Source organism: Hippocampus zosterae, chromosome 6, assembly GCF_025434085.1.
Source record: "Hippocampus zosterae strain Florida chromosome 6, ASM2543408v3, whole genome shotgun sequence".
Classification (NCBI taxonomy): domain Eukaryota; kingdom Metazoa; phylum Chordata; class Actinopteri; order Syngnathiformes; family Syngnathidae; genus Hippocampus; species Hippocampus zosterae.
The window spans coordinates 5,343,111-5,360,091 of NC_067456.1; the positions used below are offsets into that span (position 1 = coordinate 5,343,111).

General features: G+C 41.7%; 2 protein-coding genes across 3 annotated transcripts; both read left to right on the forward strand.

Moving 5' to 3' along the window:
- The first annotated feature begins 3,680 nt into the window (after positions 1-3,680).
- si:dkey-172m14.1 (uncharacterized protein LOC567451 homolog) lies at positions 3,681-7,114 on the forward strand. Its single transcript, XM_052067450.1, has 6 exons — positions 3,681-4,162; positions 4,503-4,560; positions 4,670-4,817; positions 5,314-5,410; positions 5,571-5,827; positions 6,450-7,114. Exons 1-6 carry the CDS (start codon positions 3,907-3,909, stop codon positions 7,026-7,028), a joined length of 1,395 nt encoding a protein of 464 aa, XP_051923410.1. The 5' UTR covers positions 3,681-3,906; the 3' UTR covers positions 7,029-7,114.
- Positions 7,115-8,947: 1,833 nt separating this feature from the next.
- Positions 8,948-13,789, forward strand: si:dkey-245n4.2 (uncharacterized). Of its 2 annotated transcripts, none has more exons than XM_052067472.1 (6): positions 8,948-9,184; positions 9,885-10,285; positions 10,762-10,915; positions 12,101-12,223; positions 12,498-12,588; positions 12,675-13,789. In XM_052067472.1, exons 1-6 carry the CDS (start codon positions 9,133-9,135, stop codon positions 12,871-12,873), a joined length of 1,020 nt encoding a protein of 339 aa, XP_051923432.1. In that variant the 5' UTR covers positions 8,948-9,132; the 3' UTR covers positions 12,874-13,789. The 2 variants fall into 2 exon arrangements, with proteins under 2 accessions (XP_051923432.1, XP_051923431.1); XM_052067471.1 differs by having other exon boundaries at positions 8,951-9,184; positions 10,759-10,915.
- The last annotated feature ends 3,192 nt before the right edge of the window (positions 13,790-16,981 follow it).

Sequence of the window (16,981 nt, forward strand, 5' to 3'; positions counted from 1 at the left end):
TTGAGAGGAAACGGTGGCATTTCCGTTTGGAATTCTTATCTTGGGAAAACAACAGATGCAACGTATCATGAAAGGCAACTAAAACTTGAGCAAAATGCAAAAATGCAAGCGATAACGTAAGACATAAAAGGCTTTTTTTTTAATTGCATGCTTTGTGTGTCCAAAAATCGGGATGATTGAACCAGTGTCACATTTTCTCAAAGAATATGCCTCAAAAGTCTAACAAAACTTGCAGTTTGAACCATCATCATCTTACATGACATGAGCATATTAGCAATATTACACAGAAATATTGATTACATACGCAATTGAATTGAACCAATCAGATGCTCACAGAAATGTAACGATGCACAACTTTTAAGGCGGTTTCCATATTCTGCCACATCATCGCTCCACAAATGATAAATCAATTAATTTGAGTTTATCTGTCGTGATTTTTCAATAAATTAATACAAAATTTACCTAAGTGTTTTAAAGCCACATCACGCAGGCCGAATACAATGTCAAACTTTTGGAACTTAGGGAGAAGTTCAAATGTGAATATATGACTTTTTGTACATTCTCCGTAGATGCTAGTGTCACGGACTGGAATATGTTTGACTTTTGAGGAAACGCTGCTATCTGATCTGTGATTTGCTGGGCCCATAAAATGAATTTCAGTCTTTTTTTCAGTCGACGTACAGTAATGTTCGTGTCTTTAGAATTTGAAGTTCAATGCGATCAGAGTCTCTGATGGCAGTCACCAAAATTTTTCCAGACATGTTGTCTAAAATCTGCCCTTTGCTCTAATTAGAACGTGACCTTGCATGCATCTACAAATACATACAGGACCCGTGCGAGTGCGCGCACCCACACACACTTACCCCACAGCAATAAACCCCAACACAATTATATCCGACTGATATTGGAATTTTACGAAAGAGCAAACCAATAGATAACCCATTACAAAACTATAAGAGATCAATAGCTAATTTCTTGGAATTGATTACCCCTTGGACATTTAACATTCACTCTGCGGCCGGGATGTGTGCTCCACCAGCTTAGATCCCCATTGGCTCTTCCAAGTATTAAAATTATTGATTCGGACAGAGGACTAAAAATGTCAAGCTGTTCATTAATCTTAATAAAGACTACACTTGACCACAGCTTTGCTTTTCCTCCCATTACGGGGAAACAACCTGCCCGGCCAGGATCACATACATATACGTACCTGTAAATGGGCTAATGAGCTTCTGCTGCGGATTGTCATTTTAATTTTCACCATAAATGGATTCATTGAAGAGCAACAAGTCTTTTTTTGTTTGTTTGTTTGTTTTCCAACACCAAATACACTTCCCACTTCATATTGATTGCCTGCCTTAAACGTGTAGTCGATTATAGTCACACATATTTTATGTTTACAAGAATGCAAGGCAGTATTGCATCTTGATAGCGGCAAACTTTATTGCCATTTCTTTTAAATGTCTAATATTATTTTGTTGGTAAATGCCTTTAACTCTCCTATTATCCTTGGGGTCAATTTGACACCATTCAATGTTTAAGCATTCAAAAGTTAAAATAAGTTAGTAATATTTGAGGACATTAGGGGGCTGAAATGTTTTTTGTTTGTTTTTGTGAAACACGTTGAGCTACCTTGTGTATGGAAAGCCGTCTTGCCTTGCCTAAACACAGAGTATTCAAATATTACAAAATATTTTCTGTACTTACTTCTCCCTACTGCGGTACAAGACTCAAATGACTTTAGACTGACCTGCGCCAACATCTTTATACGCCGACTCCCTTTTCTCACTTAATACTTTCATTAGGAGGTCCCTGAAGGACTTTCTTCTAAATTTGGTATGGTTGTCCTCACTCCATCCATTTTCCAATCAGCTTATCCTCACAAGGGTCGTGGGGGGTGCTGGAGCCTATCCCGGCCGTTTTCAGGCAGTAGGCAGGGGGTACCCTGAACCGGTTGCCAGCCAATTGCAAGGCACACAGAGACAAACAACCATCCACGCTCACACTCACGCCTATGGACAATTTGTGTTCAATGAGCCCGATATGCATGTTTATGGAATTTGGGAGAAAACTGGAGTACCTGGAGAAAAACTTTCTAATGTAGTTAAATATTGTTGTACTTTACGAATCACAAGGCCTTATATTACAATCTTTGTAAACCAAATTTGTGGTTGTATGTTCAAATGTTGGGCCCACGGGCCTTTTTAGCTTTCACAATCAAAATGCCTGATGTAGGAAAAAAATCTAAATGCTGATTAAGTTCACAAAACATCTTAGAAGCTTTAATTGTTCACTTACTGGCTACTCCTCGCTCTGTAGGCATGCAGACAGCGACGAACCAAATCCCAAGGTACGGATGCACTGCCCACAGCTCCATGACGGCGTTTCGATCGTGACAAGACAAACATTTTGCGAAGTGACGGGAGGCAACTGCCTTCAGGGTGTAGAACTCCATCTATCCAGCGAGAATGGAACTGCAGATTCAAAGAGACGAGCGACGTGTGCGATGTCAAGACCGGTGAGGCTTTTTCCTGGAGCCAGAAATAAAAATATGCAGGAAAACTATACTAGCCTCTACATACATGTCTCAAATAAAGTCAATTTTTTTTGATTATTTGTTTTAAAATCTTACGTTTCATTTGCATAGGTGTCAAACTCGGGTCCTGGAGGGCCACTGTCCTGCATGTTTTCCAAGTCTCCCTGTTGCAACACACCTGATTCAAATGAACAGGTTCAATGTCAGGCTTCCACACAGCTTGCTGATGATCTGATCATTTGAATCAGGTGTGTTGCAACAGGGAGACTTTGAAAACTTGTAGGACAGCGGGCCTCCAGGACCTGAGTTTGACACCCCTACATTTGATTCCAAACTGTTCGACAAGATTATAACAAAAAAAGCAAAATAATATTTAGGATGAAGTCAAGTTCATTGGTGTGCAGCTGTTGTTTTGGGGGAAAAGAACATTTCATCTCCCCTTTACAGTTAAAATGTAATACAAGCCCTGATTATAAGATTTCCATTGTATCGGGTATAGCAACTGCATGTGTGATGTTTCTAACTAACCAATAGGTTAAAAATCGGAAAAGAATTCGAGAAGTCTGAAGTCTGTCATCTCTGTACAATTGAATGGAAGCTATTGCCCGTTACTTCAAGATGGCGACTAAAGTTGCACGTCCCTAACCCAAGCAAGCGCGTATTTTAGTTAGGCATTTTGTCTGTGGGCTTCTTCGTCGCATTGCGCCAATAGAGCACAGCACTGCCACATCGTGGCTGTTTGGTATGTTTACATGTATATCATATACCTTATTATGCAATGAAATTTTTCTGTTTGTTTGTTTGTTTGTTTTTGGCGGGATGGGGCATATTTTTTATGACATTTAAAAATATTCTAAAAATATTTTTTTAAATTCAAACAATAATATTCTGGGGGAAAACATGTGAAAACTAATTTTAAAAGACAAAACAAAAGAATTCCAAAAACAGAGAAATATGAAAAACGAAAAAAAAAACTGAAAAATATAGGTGTAACAAACTAACAATTCACAGTTAGGGATTTTTTGTATTAATCGGTCCACCCTTTCTGAGAAGATCAATACGACAGTATTACAAAATGTTTTTTTTTTGGTTTTGTTTTTTTTACGTTTACTTTCGAGAAGGAGTTCAATTCCACTGAATTCGCAATGGCGTTGACGTTCTCCCTCAGTCTCTTGCTTGAACGTAGGATGGCAGCAGAGACCTTAGCATGTCTGGACAGCGGACACATTGATAGGGAGTGGCCTGTTCAACTTCCAAGACGGTGAGTGAGGGTCGTAGATGAAACAAAACTAATAATCTCGTATCGATCGATTGCGTGACATTTTTCTTTTTTCCTCTAAATGTGGCGCTTTTCCACTCTTTAACTAAATATGCCCGCTATTAAAAGCTTAACGGTGCTTTACGACGCGCTAAACGAGGAAGGGACGTTCTCCGAGGGGGATACCATAAGGGGGAAAGTAACGCTGGCCGTGGAAAAGCCGACAGCCGTGCAAAGCTTCTTCGTCAAAGTGAAGGGGGACGCCCAAGTACGCTGGACGACGAGGAGTGGAAACCACAACCACACGCACTCGGCAAGATGTCGATACTTCAAACTCAAGCACTTTTTAATCGCGGAAAGTGCCAATGGTAGGCGGTGCAGCATGTCTCGATGTTTGTTTGGGTTTGTTTTTCTTTTTTTTTTTGCTTTTGCAATTGTCAAATTTCCAGAAACCCACTGACTAAGTATGTTTTCTGTTGTTATATATATATATATTGTATACACAGTGTATATATATAAATTATATGCCTATAATTAACTGCGGAAAACTGATAGATGAAAAACTATATGGCTCCTTTCAGATGTATTTACAATGACTCGAGTTCATATTGCACTTTTTATAATTTGATTCTTGATTTCCATATTTGTATAATCTGTCAATCTGAAAATATACTGTCACTCATGAAATCAATTTCTTCTCATCTACAGAGACTGTTCTTCCCCCGGGTGTCCATGTGTATAACTTTAGCTTTACCATACCATCAACGTAAGTAACATAATTAGGGATGTCCCAATCCAATCACGTGATTAGAAATCATATGCGTTTCAGTTGATCGCGCGGTTTACACTCTGCATCTGCTGCTCTTCCATGACAGGAGCATGCCTTCAAGCTTCAAGGGCACCCATGGAAAAATTCTCTACATGCTTGAAGCCAAGCTGTCTCGAAGTTGGAAAGTTGACAAGACTGCTGACAAAATCATCATTTTTCACTCCAAATCCTTCCCACATCTACAATCTCTGATGGTTTGTTATGTCCATACATCTATTTTCGTTTGTCCTGAAGAGTGAGCTGGATCTTATCCCCGCTGATTTTGTGTGACAACCAGCACTGGTCGCCAACCAAGTCACATATAGAAAAATGTTCACATTTGCTGTACATCCACACTTGTAGGCAGCCTTCAATTATCCTAACAAACATGCACCTGCAGAAAACTACCGACTGCTTTTTTTTCTGGTCATTCACCCCCCCCCCCCCCAAAAAAAAAAGTGTGGGGGGGGTGAACACGCGCCCAGCATTAATCCTGCGATGCTGATGTGTCGCCGCACGCAATGTGCAGAAGAAATTGCAGTTGAATTCTGACTTGTGCCACTTCAGGGCATTACTCCAAAATCTTACTCCATGTTACTAAAAGTTAATTACAACTGGCCTGGGGAAAATTGTGACACTATCCCTCTTAATCCATCATTATTAAAATAATGTTGAAAATGTTGTTGACTTTGTACTTCTTTTTTTTCCTAGTTGAAACAAGTTGCGGTCAAAGACAAAGAGTTGGGGATTTTCTCAAGTGGAAAAGTGCACATGGAGGTCACTGTTGATAGGACGGCTTACGCCCCAGGTCAGTCATGTGGACGCTCTTACGCACAAGACGCCATGGCTGGATTTTGTTATTTAGCTTTACATTTTCAAAGAAAGTGTCAAAGTTTACAAAGTATGACATACAAGTCTGCACCTTTGCCCAAATAAATCCTAATCCTTTTATGTTGTGGTTACGTCAGGAGAAACAGCGGTGGTTGTTGCAAAAATCAACAACAACTCTTCTAGTGACATGACGCCCAAAGTGCGTTTGTCTCAGGCTATTGTCTACACCGCCAGCGGTCGGACCAAACATGAAAACAGCACTGTCAACAAAATGGCCGGCCAGAATATTGGAGCCCACTCGGAGAAGGAGGTCAGGTGGGCTGTGAAGATTCCCACTCATCAAGAGCCGACCATCAAAAATTGTGATATTATCTCCGTGGAATACTTCTTAAAGGTAAAGTCTCGAAACAGTTGTGACACTGACCCCAGAAACTATTCATGATTTGTACATTCATTCATTCATCTTCCGAGCCGCTTGATCCTCACTAGGGTCGCGGGGGGTGCTGGAGCCTATCGCAGCTGTCTTCGGGCAGTAGGCGGGGGACACCCTGAATCGGTTGCCAGCCAATCGCAGGGCACACAGAAACTAACAACCATTCACACTCAGACTCACACCTAGGGACAATTTTAGAGTGTTCAATCAGCCTGCCACGCATGTTTTTGGAACGTGGGAGGAAACCGGAGCACCCGGAGAAAACCCACGCAGGCCCGGGGAGAACATGGAAACTCCACACAGGGAGGCCGGAGCTGGAATCGAACCCGGTACCTCTGTACTGTGAAGCCGACGTGCTAACCACTGGACTACCGGGCCGCCATGATTTGTACATGTGCTTTGAAAAGTCTTTTTCCCCCCTTTTCACTGTGAACGTATTTGATGCACTGATGTCACTTTTGGACTGGAATGTCTGTTTTCCTCTTTTGACTTCCCGGATCTTGAGGTTTTCAAGCTGTTTTGTTAGTCTGCCATATTTTAGCATGACTCACAGTGTATGACATTTTTTGTTTTTCCCCCTCAGGTGTATCTTGACATCAGTTTTGCCTTTGACCCTGAGGTAACCTTCCGGGTGATGATCATACCTCCAAGCCTCGCATCTGCATCACGGCCGGCCGTTTCTGGGCCTGGCTGGGCCTCACACAATAGTGACTTCCACCCTGCAGCAGCCAGCGCACCTCATTATCATCCATCCCCACACCGATACTCAGGGGACCAAGCGTATTCGGTAACTCCGCCTTCTTACCCAGCTAATCCGTCGAGCCATGCTGGTCCACCGGCCATGAATCCCGCGCCCATGGTGTGGGGTTTCAATCCAGAAAGGTCTTCGTACGGCTCTCCGTTTTTACACTCGTCGTCATCTAGTGTCCTTCACCCTCCGCCGAATCCACAAGCATTTCAGCCACCCGCTCCAGCATTCTCCCCGCATCCGTCTGCCCCATCAGCACCACCAGAATCACACCCAGCTCCATCTGCACCATCGTACGACCCACCTCCTTACATGAGTGCCACCAATTTCCTGTCGCAATCGGATGAACCTCCTCCAGCCTATTCACTTATTTTCCCGTCCTCTACAAATGATGAGTCAAGGGAAACCAAATAACACAGATCTGACTATATGAATCACAAACGCTAAAATTTTGTCAATGTAAGAGTCCTCATATGTCCATTTATTGTTTTTTTTTTAAATATATATACATATATAAGTTGATATGTGGAAAAAATCTTGAGGTTGTAAACTGTATCGGGGAGGACTGTTCTTAGTGGCCTTATTCTGCTTTAATGCATTTCTTTCTGCCTTTTGTTTACAGTTAAGCCTAAAATTATTCATAAACTGGACACATTTTGAGTTAAAGTTACTTTTTACTTGTTGAGTTGGCATCTTTTAGCTTGATATGACATAAGTGACAAGAGGTCACGCCTAATTTTATCTGACCTTTTGGAGGAAAGAATCATTTGCAACATTTGGGGGGTGTGACTTTGTCTCTGAATCATTCTCTAGAATCAAAGATTTTTTTTAAACCACAGTACAACTTTTTGAATGACACAACAGTTGTCACAAACGGAACCACATTTTTGTGTGATTGTTTATAATGATTTTAAACTGCAAGTTCTGTTGAGACTGACATGTTTTTTTTGTGTCACTGCACTATAAACCGATTTGTTTTAACCAACTCTTGTTGGGGTTTTTTTCCACAGTTCACATACAGCATTTTATTATACTGAAGACTGAATTTTGTAAAGCATAATATGCCACAAAGTCGCACATTTGGCATCGCTGCTGAAACATCTCCATTTAGAAAATTTTTTGAAAAGTGACTAAACATGTGACTTTATGTGCATCTACTTCCTAGTATATTTGGCTTGACAGCGCAACATGCCAGCATCATGTTGCATTTTGGACGACCAGGGATTTACAAACTGAGAGACCTTTAAATAAATTTGATTAGAATTTCCTGCTTAGTTGACCACCTTTCGTGAGTAAAATCAAATATTTACTTAATTGATCAAAATTATTGCTAAAATCGTGAATATGAGATTTTTCCCCCTTTTTGGGGGGGGGTTGTTTTCACTGCTGTATGTGGTATTTTAGCCAAGCTTCAGGACACAGGAAAAACATCATGTGACCACATCGCCCTCCAGAGCTGTCCCATTTCTCACCATAATGAGTGGACAATCCTATTCAACTTGGAACAATGGTCTCTTCTATTAACAGATTTATGCCCCACTGTTGGTCATTTGCATGCATACGGATTAGATCTCCGACTGCTGTGAGTGTGGTCAGAAGGAGGAAAACCAACTTGCACACTGGAAGGAGATACAGTACAGAAGAAGCATTCAAACCAATCAAGAAATACTCAACAGTATTTTTTAAAAAAAGGTGGGATGGGGGGATGGAGAACCTGCGGAAAGTGGGCCAGATACAGTCCTGCAAGAATATTGCATACACAAGCCGTACAATTTCAAAAATGAATACCATTTTTCAAAACTAGTAATGCTTGAACAGCAGGGATGTTAAACTCATTTCACGGGCCACATTTACGATTTGCCGAGGAGGGCCTTTATGAATTTTAGGAAACCATACAACCATATGTTTAATCACCTCCGCGTATTACATACACAGCGCACAACAAATTTATGAATAACTAGTTTTCAAAAGTCAAGAATATTGACTGTTATTGTGGAGTACACATGACAATTTGAAATTTTGGTTCAGACTTTTGCATGCATCGTGGAACTTTACATGCTTGATTTGCTTTCGTGGGCAAAATAAAATGATGTGGTGGGCCAGATATGGCCCCCGGGCCTTGAATTTGACACCTGTGTTTTACAGTATTTAACAATAAAGTAACATCAAGTGAATTTACTACGGCACGAATAGAATTGAGGTGAAATTTCTGCTGGTTGGTAAAAAGAAGGTTGGGCTGCGGGCGTGTAAATATAGACGCAATGGCTCACACTTCGTCGGGCAGCAATTTGCGCTTATAACTGAAAAGCGACGCGGGGAGTTAAATTAATGGCGGTCCCTCGGAGTTGAGGAGAGGAATGCGGAGAGCCCCCACCGCCTCCCCCTACCCTGCCTCCATTCATCCACTCACTTCAGTTATTCAAGCAAGAGCGCCTAAGAGGCAGCATGAAGTCTGTCCACTTCTTTTCAGCCACCTGCACTTGTTCTGTCCGAGTAGCCCACTGAAGTCTTTACCGCCATGGGGAAAAGTCTGAAGTCTGTTTCTCTCCTTCCACTCCTCATTTTTACTGGTGAGGCATGATAAGAGCTTGTTGATCTTGTAATCGAAGCTGTTTGTTGACCGAACTGTTTTTCATGAACTTTGTGTCTCGCTACTCTTACCAACATTTGCCTTTGGCGTCACGTCACGGTGTTTCGACCAACGCTGCTGTCTTTAGTCGTTCAATATTACAAAAAAAGCGAAGCAAACAACCGTACTGTTTGTTTGAAATGTTACTTCTTTGCATGATGAGCTTTTCCCGGACTCCAGTTTGAAGAAAGCTCTGCAACATTTAGACACGTCAATTGCCAACTAGTGTCAAGCATTTTATTAATGTACTTTTTTACATTAACTAATTTTAATGTAAGAAAAGCGTTACCGTCAATGCTAACGCTTTTTGTACATTAAAATAATACACGTGGAGTACTGTCATGTGCAATGCTGAGAAGCAAGCATGTTTCTCTCAGCCCTTACATACTACATCATTTTGATTCGACCAAAAAAAAGCTTTTAAATGCAGCAAATCATGCTTTAGGGTTGTTATTGTGAGTCGCCGTCTCTGTGAGAGAAAGACAAAAAAAAATACTCAAGATCATTTTGACTCGCCACATCTTTCATGTATACGCTCATTTTGAAATGATTATAAGCATTGTACTGTGTAAACACATTACTTTGTCTTTGCTGAGTATTAACAGTTTTAATCTAAATTGTTTTTGCCTCCCTCTACACAGAAGTCTCTGGTCTAAACATCCGAAACAAGCTGCTGGGCACATGCCTTCAAGTACAGGATGATTCCCCTGGAGTGAGGGTGTCGCTGGGACAATGCGAGCCGCATTCAGCCTTCCAAGAATGGCTGTGGCTGCCTGAGAGCAAGTCTCTCCGAAACCAGTACACCGGGGAGTGTCTGACTGCTCCCGAAGAGCAGTTTGAGGGTGTACATCTGCAACCCTGCCACTTTCAAAATGAAGAGGCTGGTGGCCAGCTAGCGCAGGCCTCAAAGATGGGCGGTGATGCAGGCAGCCAGCAATGGGCTTGTTCCAAGAAAGGCCACCTGACTTTGCTCGGTAAGGGGCTGCACCTCAGTGCTACGCAAGAATCCACTTTGGTCTTCCTATCACGGGAACATAAACAGGTGAGGATTCACTCTACTCAAGCATTTACCGAATGTTGTCATCACAGCTAGCGACAGTTCACAGCAAAATGTGAAGTGTAAAAATATGCGAATCGACTCGGAGGGCGGCCATTTTACCTTGTACGTACTCTCACTTACCGTTGACTGAAAAAGGGCTCAGGTTGGAACGGCTCGCCTGTTCGCTTGGTTTGATCACGTGGCGTTAGCAAGCTTAGTGCTTCGGCACTGTGATGTCATCAAAAGTCGACAGCAAGTGTCAGTACAAGACAAAATGACCGCCTCCTTAAATGGATGCAAGTGGGTGGATTTTTCTGCTTCATTCATATTCCACAAACCCAATAGTAGTCCGAATCCCATATTAAGAATAGTGGGGTCACCTAAAACATACGATTGCAAAGAAAACCTTTGACTTGACTTCCTCTTTAGGTATTTTGTGAAAAAAGTCTTTGTCCCATTCTATTCGAATCCACAAGCAGGGCAGCAGGTGGAGGACGCTGGAAAACCAAACATTGTTGTGTGGAGGGAGGGACACAAAACACCACCAGCACCATCAAGCACACCACCCTCTGGGGAAATCAATGGAACCGATCCTGTTACCAAGTGCTATCTCGGATATGGACAGAAAAGCAGGTTGTACATTGTTGTACATTATAGGTTTCTCGATAGCAAGCGAGGAAAATAGTAACCGACGGAAGCCAGTCGAGTAATATGGAAGTTATCAGTGGGGGGCGGGGGGGTGAATCCAATGTCGGCTAAAAGGAATCTCTTTTATATCAATCATTGAGATTACTGTAGCGTACAGCTAATTGTACCTTTTGACTGTCGGGGCAATTGTTTGCCAGTTAAAGCCCACAATAAAAATATCATTTTTTTTTAATACTTGTTATTTACACGATTGGTATATTTTGAGTAAAATGAGTTTCAAACTCGACGCATTTTTTTTCCGTCTATCAGATTACGTTGTTTATCAATGCGTGTTAAATGGGAGCCATTTCAAGTCGTACCCTGGCACTCAATCAGAGCCGAGAATGTTTCAAGTGCTATACGACAGCGAGGATTACATCCAGTGTACTGTATACTGAGTATAAAGGACACCGAGAGTGGCCGCTTGATATTTTTTTTCCTCCCCTCCCCCACCCCAAATACAAACAAGAATAAGGCGTGGCTTGATACCATAAAGCAAGTCCAACAATTGCTGGCGGCAGACAACATTGGTAATCAACTCAGTGAAATCTAATCTATTTGTGTGGGGGAGGGTTGATTTGACGTGTCGTGTGTTGTTGCAGATGACCTCACCGGCAGAGCTATTTTTATTCAATATAGAGACATTTAAGTCCCTGTATTTCTCTGTTAGCTGCTTATCAGGGTTAATTGCTCATCAATATGGTTAATCTTTACACAATATAAAATTCTAGTAGGTATGATGATATGTTATTTTTCAACCGCAAATGATTGTTGCAGCAGAGGTGGCAAAAATACACGGAAGTACAGTTACTTGGACTGGGAATACTGATTCAGTTACTGATTTGTTTAAAAAAAAAGACGTTTGTGACTTCCTACCACTCCTGTAAGAAATCTTTGGCTGTCTCAAATTAAAATAAGTGCACTGTTGCGCCAATCGATATTTTCTTCTCGCTGGCAGTCAGCCAGCTGCCATTCATTTTGTCATGTCATGGAAATCCAGATTCCTGTTGTGGTTTCACATAAATCTAGACGGGAGCATCCACCACTCCCTTTATCGGATGCAGGGCAGCCATTTTGTCGCAATCTGTGATATATTCAATTTGACGTATTTGTCTTCTCCCTCCCTGACAGTTGAAGCTACATTTAGTGATGGAGTCACCGAAGAATTTGCAGGCAGAGATGTGTCTGATGTTTTCTCCCGAAGCACAAAGTCCCCCGAGGATCCTACCATGGTTTTCTTCACGATGGACTATGGTACAATCATGAATGTTTCAAAGGATTCCTCCTTGTGTCATTTGAAGAGAGCCCATGTTTGATTCAGTTCTCAACTCTAATTTACTGTAGCAACGAGATGAACTCTTGCTTTTTCACCACTAGGCGGGGCTATAGCAAAGAAAATCAAAAGAATCTTTCCTGCCTGTGCTTCTCCTCAGTTTGAATATCCGATTAGGCCTCCAGAGTTCTTTGACAATTCATTTCTTAATTGACCAGACTGAGATATATATAAACCGATTATGTATCTTTACAGGCATGAGCTGGAAAATAACCATGTTGGTTTTAAGCTCCTTGGCTCTCGTGCTTGGAACGGTCATTCTTATTTTCAACGTTTACTCCAATAGGTGAGTGTCAACACGCCACCGTAAAGTACTGTGACTTGAAGCCAATCACCTCACACTGTCTCAAATTTTTCATCCGGGTGAGCCAGAAGGAAAAAGGTGGTGTGTGTTTTGAAGTCGTACACTCCAAAGCCAGAGGCGGGCATCCCTGGGTCCCCCGTGCCCTGTGAGAGAGCCCCGTTAACGGAACACGCCATGCGCTACCCGCTCTCCTCCCCAACAATGCAGCGAGGAGAAATTCTGATTGAGTGGAAAGACGGCGCGGTTACGCCACTGTATGAAGCCTGATGGTTGTGCGCGACATTCAACGGCATGCTTACAGAAGGGAACAAATATAAGAATTGAGTTATGTTTGGTTTTTGAATATTTTGAGTCGAGTGTGTTTGGAAAGTTGCACACGGTTTCCATATGGGCTTGTGGTTTAAGTGCAGCCAGCGCAGCGAAACAAAAACAGTAGCTTGGCAACCTTGAAACAGTTTGGAAAACTGTTTATTTTTTTTTTGTTTGTTTTGTTTTGGGTTTCCGTAGTTGAAGCAACATTTCGTGAATGGACGGAACCAAACGATTATTAGTATTTTTTTCATTCCAGTTTGCGTTGAGCTAATTAAGAGGGATTGTTTGACTTGGAAATCCAATTGTAGTCACCAGTTAACTAAAAAGGTCGAATTTTGTTCTCTTGTACCATAATGATTGTTGCAGTTTCAACATGTGGTCATTAACGAACAGGATGTAATCATCCCTGGGGCGTGGGGGGGGGGGTGGTTTCTTGTGACAAGTTTGCATCCCCAGGCAATTTGGTGTGTTTGCCTCATAGTGTGTTTGTTACTGGTTTTGGTTAGTGCAAAAGTTTTCTCCACTCTCTGTGATAAAATGAAACCGGATTAACATTTAGTTCTCATGTTATCCATTTTTCCCCACGTAGCACTTTTTTTAATGCTAATTATTTTCATGACAACATTTTTTACAATCTGTGGACATGTTTACACATTTGTCTGTTGTAGAAATGACGACATTAAAACATTTTGTACTGTACTAATATTTCATGTTCATGTGGGGCTTGAAGAGCACAGTAGAAATTTGTGAGACCAATTAGTTTGGCGCCAACGTGCTTAGTCAATGTATTTTTTTTCACAAAATAAAAGCACTGTAACTTTAAAAGGAAAATAAAACCTTATATGAATGTATTAAAACCACTGACTTTGTATGATTTTGTGGATTTATTAAAGATTGACGTACTCTGGTTTGGTGCGGTGAACGATTGGTTCGCGCTTCCGCCTCACAGAGGTGCAGGGTTCGACTCTGGCTGCGGCCTTCCTGTGTGCCGTTTGCACTTTCTCCTCATGCCTGCGTGTTTTTCTGGGTACTCCGGTTTCCTCCCACAAACATGCATGGCATGTTGATGGAACACTTTAAAGGTGTGAGTGTAAGATCGGATGGTTGTTCGTCTATGTGCGCCTGACTATTGGCTGGCAACCAGTTCATAGTGTATCCCGTCTCCTCTCCCAAGACACCTAGGATAGGCTCCAGCACCCCCTTGTGAGGATAAGCGGATCAGAAAATGGATGGATGGATTTTTTTTTGGTTTGCCTATAGATGCCGTACCTTAAACAAATAGTGTGTGTGTGCATGCATGCACATCAGATAAAGTACGATTTATTGCAAAATATCAGAAAGTTTGATTGCAGTGTCATAAATGTTTTGACCATCCTAGTCGCCCATGCCTGCTCCGGTTATTTGGAGAGCATGAAATTTCTCAAGTGCACAACATCAGCCTGGAGCATGGAAAATTCCCAGCAGGTCTGTTTTGGAGTCTTGGGGGGGGGGGGCAGCTTTGACGGTGGGAGACAGATATGGCCGCTCCAGGAGTGTTAATTGGATTGCATTTTCACAACAATCAGCAGATGTGTGACAAGGCAACATGATTTGTTTTTGTCATGTGTTCAGTTGGAGCAAGTGCTTCATTTTGGGGCATATTTTAAATTTTATTTCTTGGCGTTAGGATATAAAACGGTCTTCCCTGATGGCAGTGTTTAAACTAATGAGAGGGAGGCAAATTGAATAAAGTGCAGACTGCACATGGAAAAAGCCAAAGCACCTCGACGCAAACCATATGCTTGAGAAAAACAACGTTTTTATCTTTTGTGAAAGGAGAAACTTCATCTGCCCTTCTATCGTTATTCGATAATTAATTCTCCTTTTTTCATGTCCTTGAATTTGGCTGCATTGTAGGAGTCTGAACTATATTAGTGGAGTAGAGACATCTTTTGTTTTAGCAAAATGAGCTTCGTTGCCACTCACATGCTGCATTCATCCATCCATCCATCCATTTTCCAAACCGTTTGATCCTCACTAGGGTCGCGGAGGGCGCTGGAGCCTATCCCGGCCATCTCCGGGCAGTAGGCGGGGGACACCCTGAATCGGTTGCCAGCCAATCGCAGGGCACACAGAGACGAACAAACATTCACACTCACACTCACACCTAGGGACAATTTAGAGCGTTCAATCAGCCTGCCATGCATGTATTTTGGAATGTGGGAGGAAACCGGAGCACCCGGAGAAAACCCACGCAGGCCCGGGGAGAACATGCAAACTCCACACAGGGAGGCCGGAGCTGGAATTGAACCCGGTACCTCTGCACTGTGAAGTCAACGTGCTAACCACTGGACCATCGGGCCGCTGCTGCGTTCATCATTATCAATAATGATCAAAAATAATACTGATATTTCTATCACAAAACACGTATTTTTCTGAGCTAACGTCAAAGTGATGGCGTCTTATTCGCTTCGATTTCCGAAAAAATTTGTCATTTTGTGTCCTCAAATGCATTTCGTTGACAGAAGTCCAGAAGTAGATGTCTCTCGATGAACCAAACCAGTCGTGTTGTCTATTTAGCATCTGAGACTTCTTCACAAACAAAATAGTAGATGGTTACAAGTTGAAAGTGACATACCGCAAGGATGAAGAATGCCAGGAGCAAATGTTTGGCCTGAGACTTTGGTATGTACGACGTGGCCTAAGGGGACGTAATACAGACTTTAAAGCCATGATCCGGAGCAGATTTTGTCAAATGGAATCTACTTGGTATGTAAGATGCCATATTGAAGGAATTGTTCAGTTTAAAGCATGAAAGTAAGGACGTGGGCTTTCTCTGCAGCAGACCTACATTTCCTCCTTTCTGCGACATGTGCACCTCAAGGTTCATGAATTTAGATGGGGAACATTTTGTTACCCCACGCAAAGAAATAGACAACCATGCACTTGTGTAAAACACAGTATGCAATGGAATGTAACTTCACACACACACACACACACACACACACACACACACACACACACACACACACACACCAAAAAAAAAATAGTGGGTTGAATTTACGGTACTCAATTTTGGTAAGTGGTGCAGAAAAGAAAAAAATTATCTGGATCCAGGTACATTTTTTAATTCAATGGACAGTCAACTTTAAAAATGTATTTGAATCCAGAGGGTTTTATTTCGTGCAACCACTTGACAAATTAAAAATGAGTACATTCAACACAAACTTTTTTTAAGTGTAGTAAGTAAGTAAGTAGTGGCTGCCTTTCCAGCAGCTCCTATTTTTTTGTTGTTCTACTTCTTCCTTTCATAACTTTGCTGCTGTGAATCTGGAATTTCTCCATTGCGAGACTTATAAAGGTTTTCTTAATCTTAGTTTTCTTAAAAGCGATTCGTAAATGTTTAAAATTCCAAATAATGCTGAAGCCCCCCCCCCTCACATCCCCATCCACATCCAAAATTGCTTTTCTCTATTGTCCTTCTTGATGACCAACTTACTGTACATATCACACACAATATCAGCAGTTTTAAATTAGCATTGTTTGTGTGTTTTTATTACCGTCTTGTTTTATCACAGTTGTATTTTTAGTGACTAATAATTATGCTCTTAAATGGTGTTACTCAACATTACATGCAGCCTTGTTACGAAAACATTTTTAGCCACATATAGGGAGAGAGAAAAAATGGCCGCCACTTTTTGAGTCATGCATGACTCAGCAGGAGCGCCATCGAGCTAATTGCTCTGTTCAAAGGTGAACGTAGGGTAATTTCCACTTCTATTTCTCAGAATTATTCAAATGTTTTGAGTTGTAATGGGGTAGAGCAATCAAACCACAGCAGCCCTGCGACTCAATACTCAGATCATGAAAATCAAAATACACAAACTAAATCTGACAAAATCCCTCCTAAAAAGTGTTCCTTTGATATTTGAGATGGCCAAAAAAAATGGAGCCACCAGCTAATCCAAAAAAAAATAAAAATTATGTATGTGGTGAGGGACGATGGGCAGACAGCTGGAATTAGAGATGATGCAGAGAGCAGGGAGACGAAGAAGGGTGATTCACTATGGCAACCCTCAAATAG

Excerpts from the sequence above, each read along its gene's own strand:
- si:dkey-172m14.1 (XM_052067450.1), top strand. The coding sequence starts at position 3,907 with ATGCCCGCTATTAAAAGCTTAACGGTGCTTTACGACGCGCTAAACGAG. Across the intron at positions 4,561-4,669 it reads AGCTTTACCATACCATCAAC|GAGCATGCCTTCAAGCTTCA; the intron begins GTAAGTAACATA and ends CTTCCATGACAG. Across the intron at positions 4,818-5,313 it reads CACATCTACAATCTCTGATG|TTGAAACAAGTTGCGGTCAA; the intron begins GTTTGTTATGTC and ends TTTTTTTCCTAG.
- si:dkey-245n4.2 (XM_052067471.1), top strand. The coding sequence starts at position 9,133 with ATGGGGAAAAGTCTGAAGTCTGTTTCTCTCCTTCCACTCCTCATTTTT. Across the intron at positions 9,185-9,884 it reads TCCACTCCTCATTTTTACTG|AAGTCTCTGGTCTAAACATC; the intron begins GTGAGGCATGAT and ends CCCTCTACACAG. Across the intron at positions 10,286-10,758 it reads TATCACGGGAACATAAACAG|CAGGGCAGCAGGTGGAGGAC; the intron begins GTGAGGATTCAC and ends CGAATCCACAAG.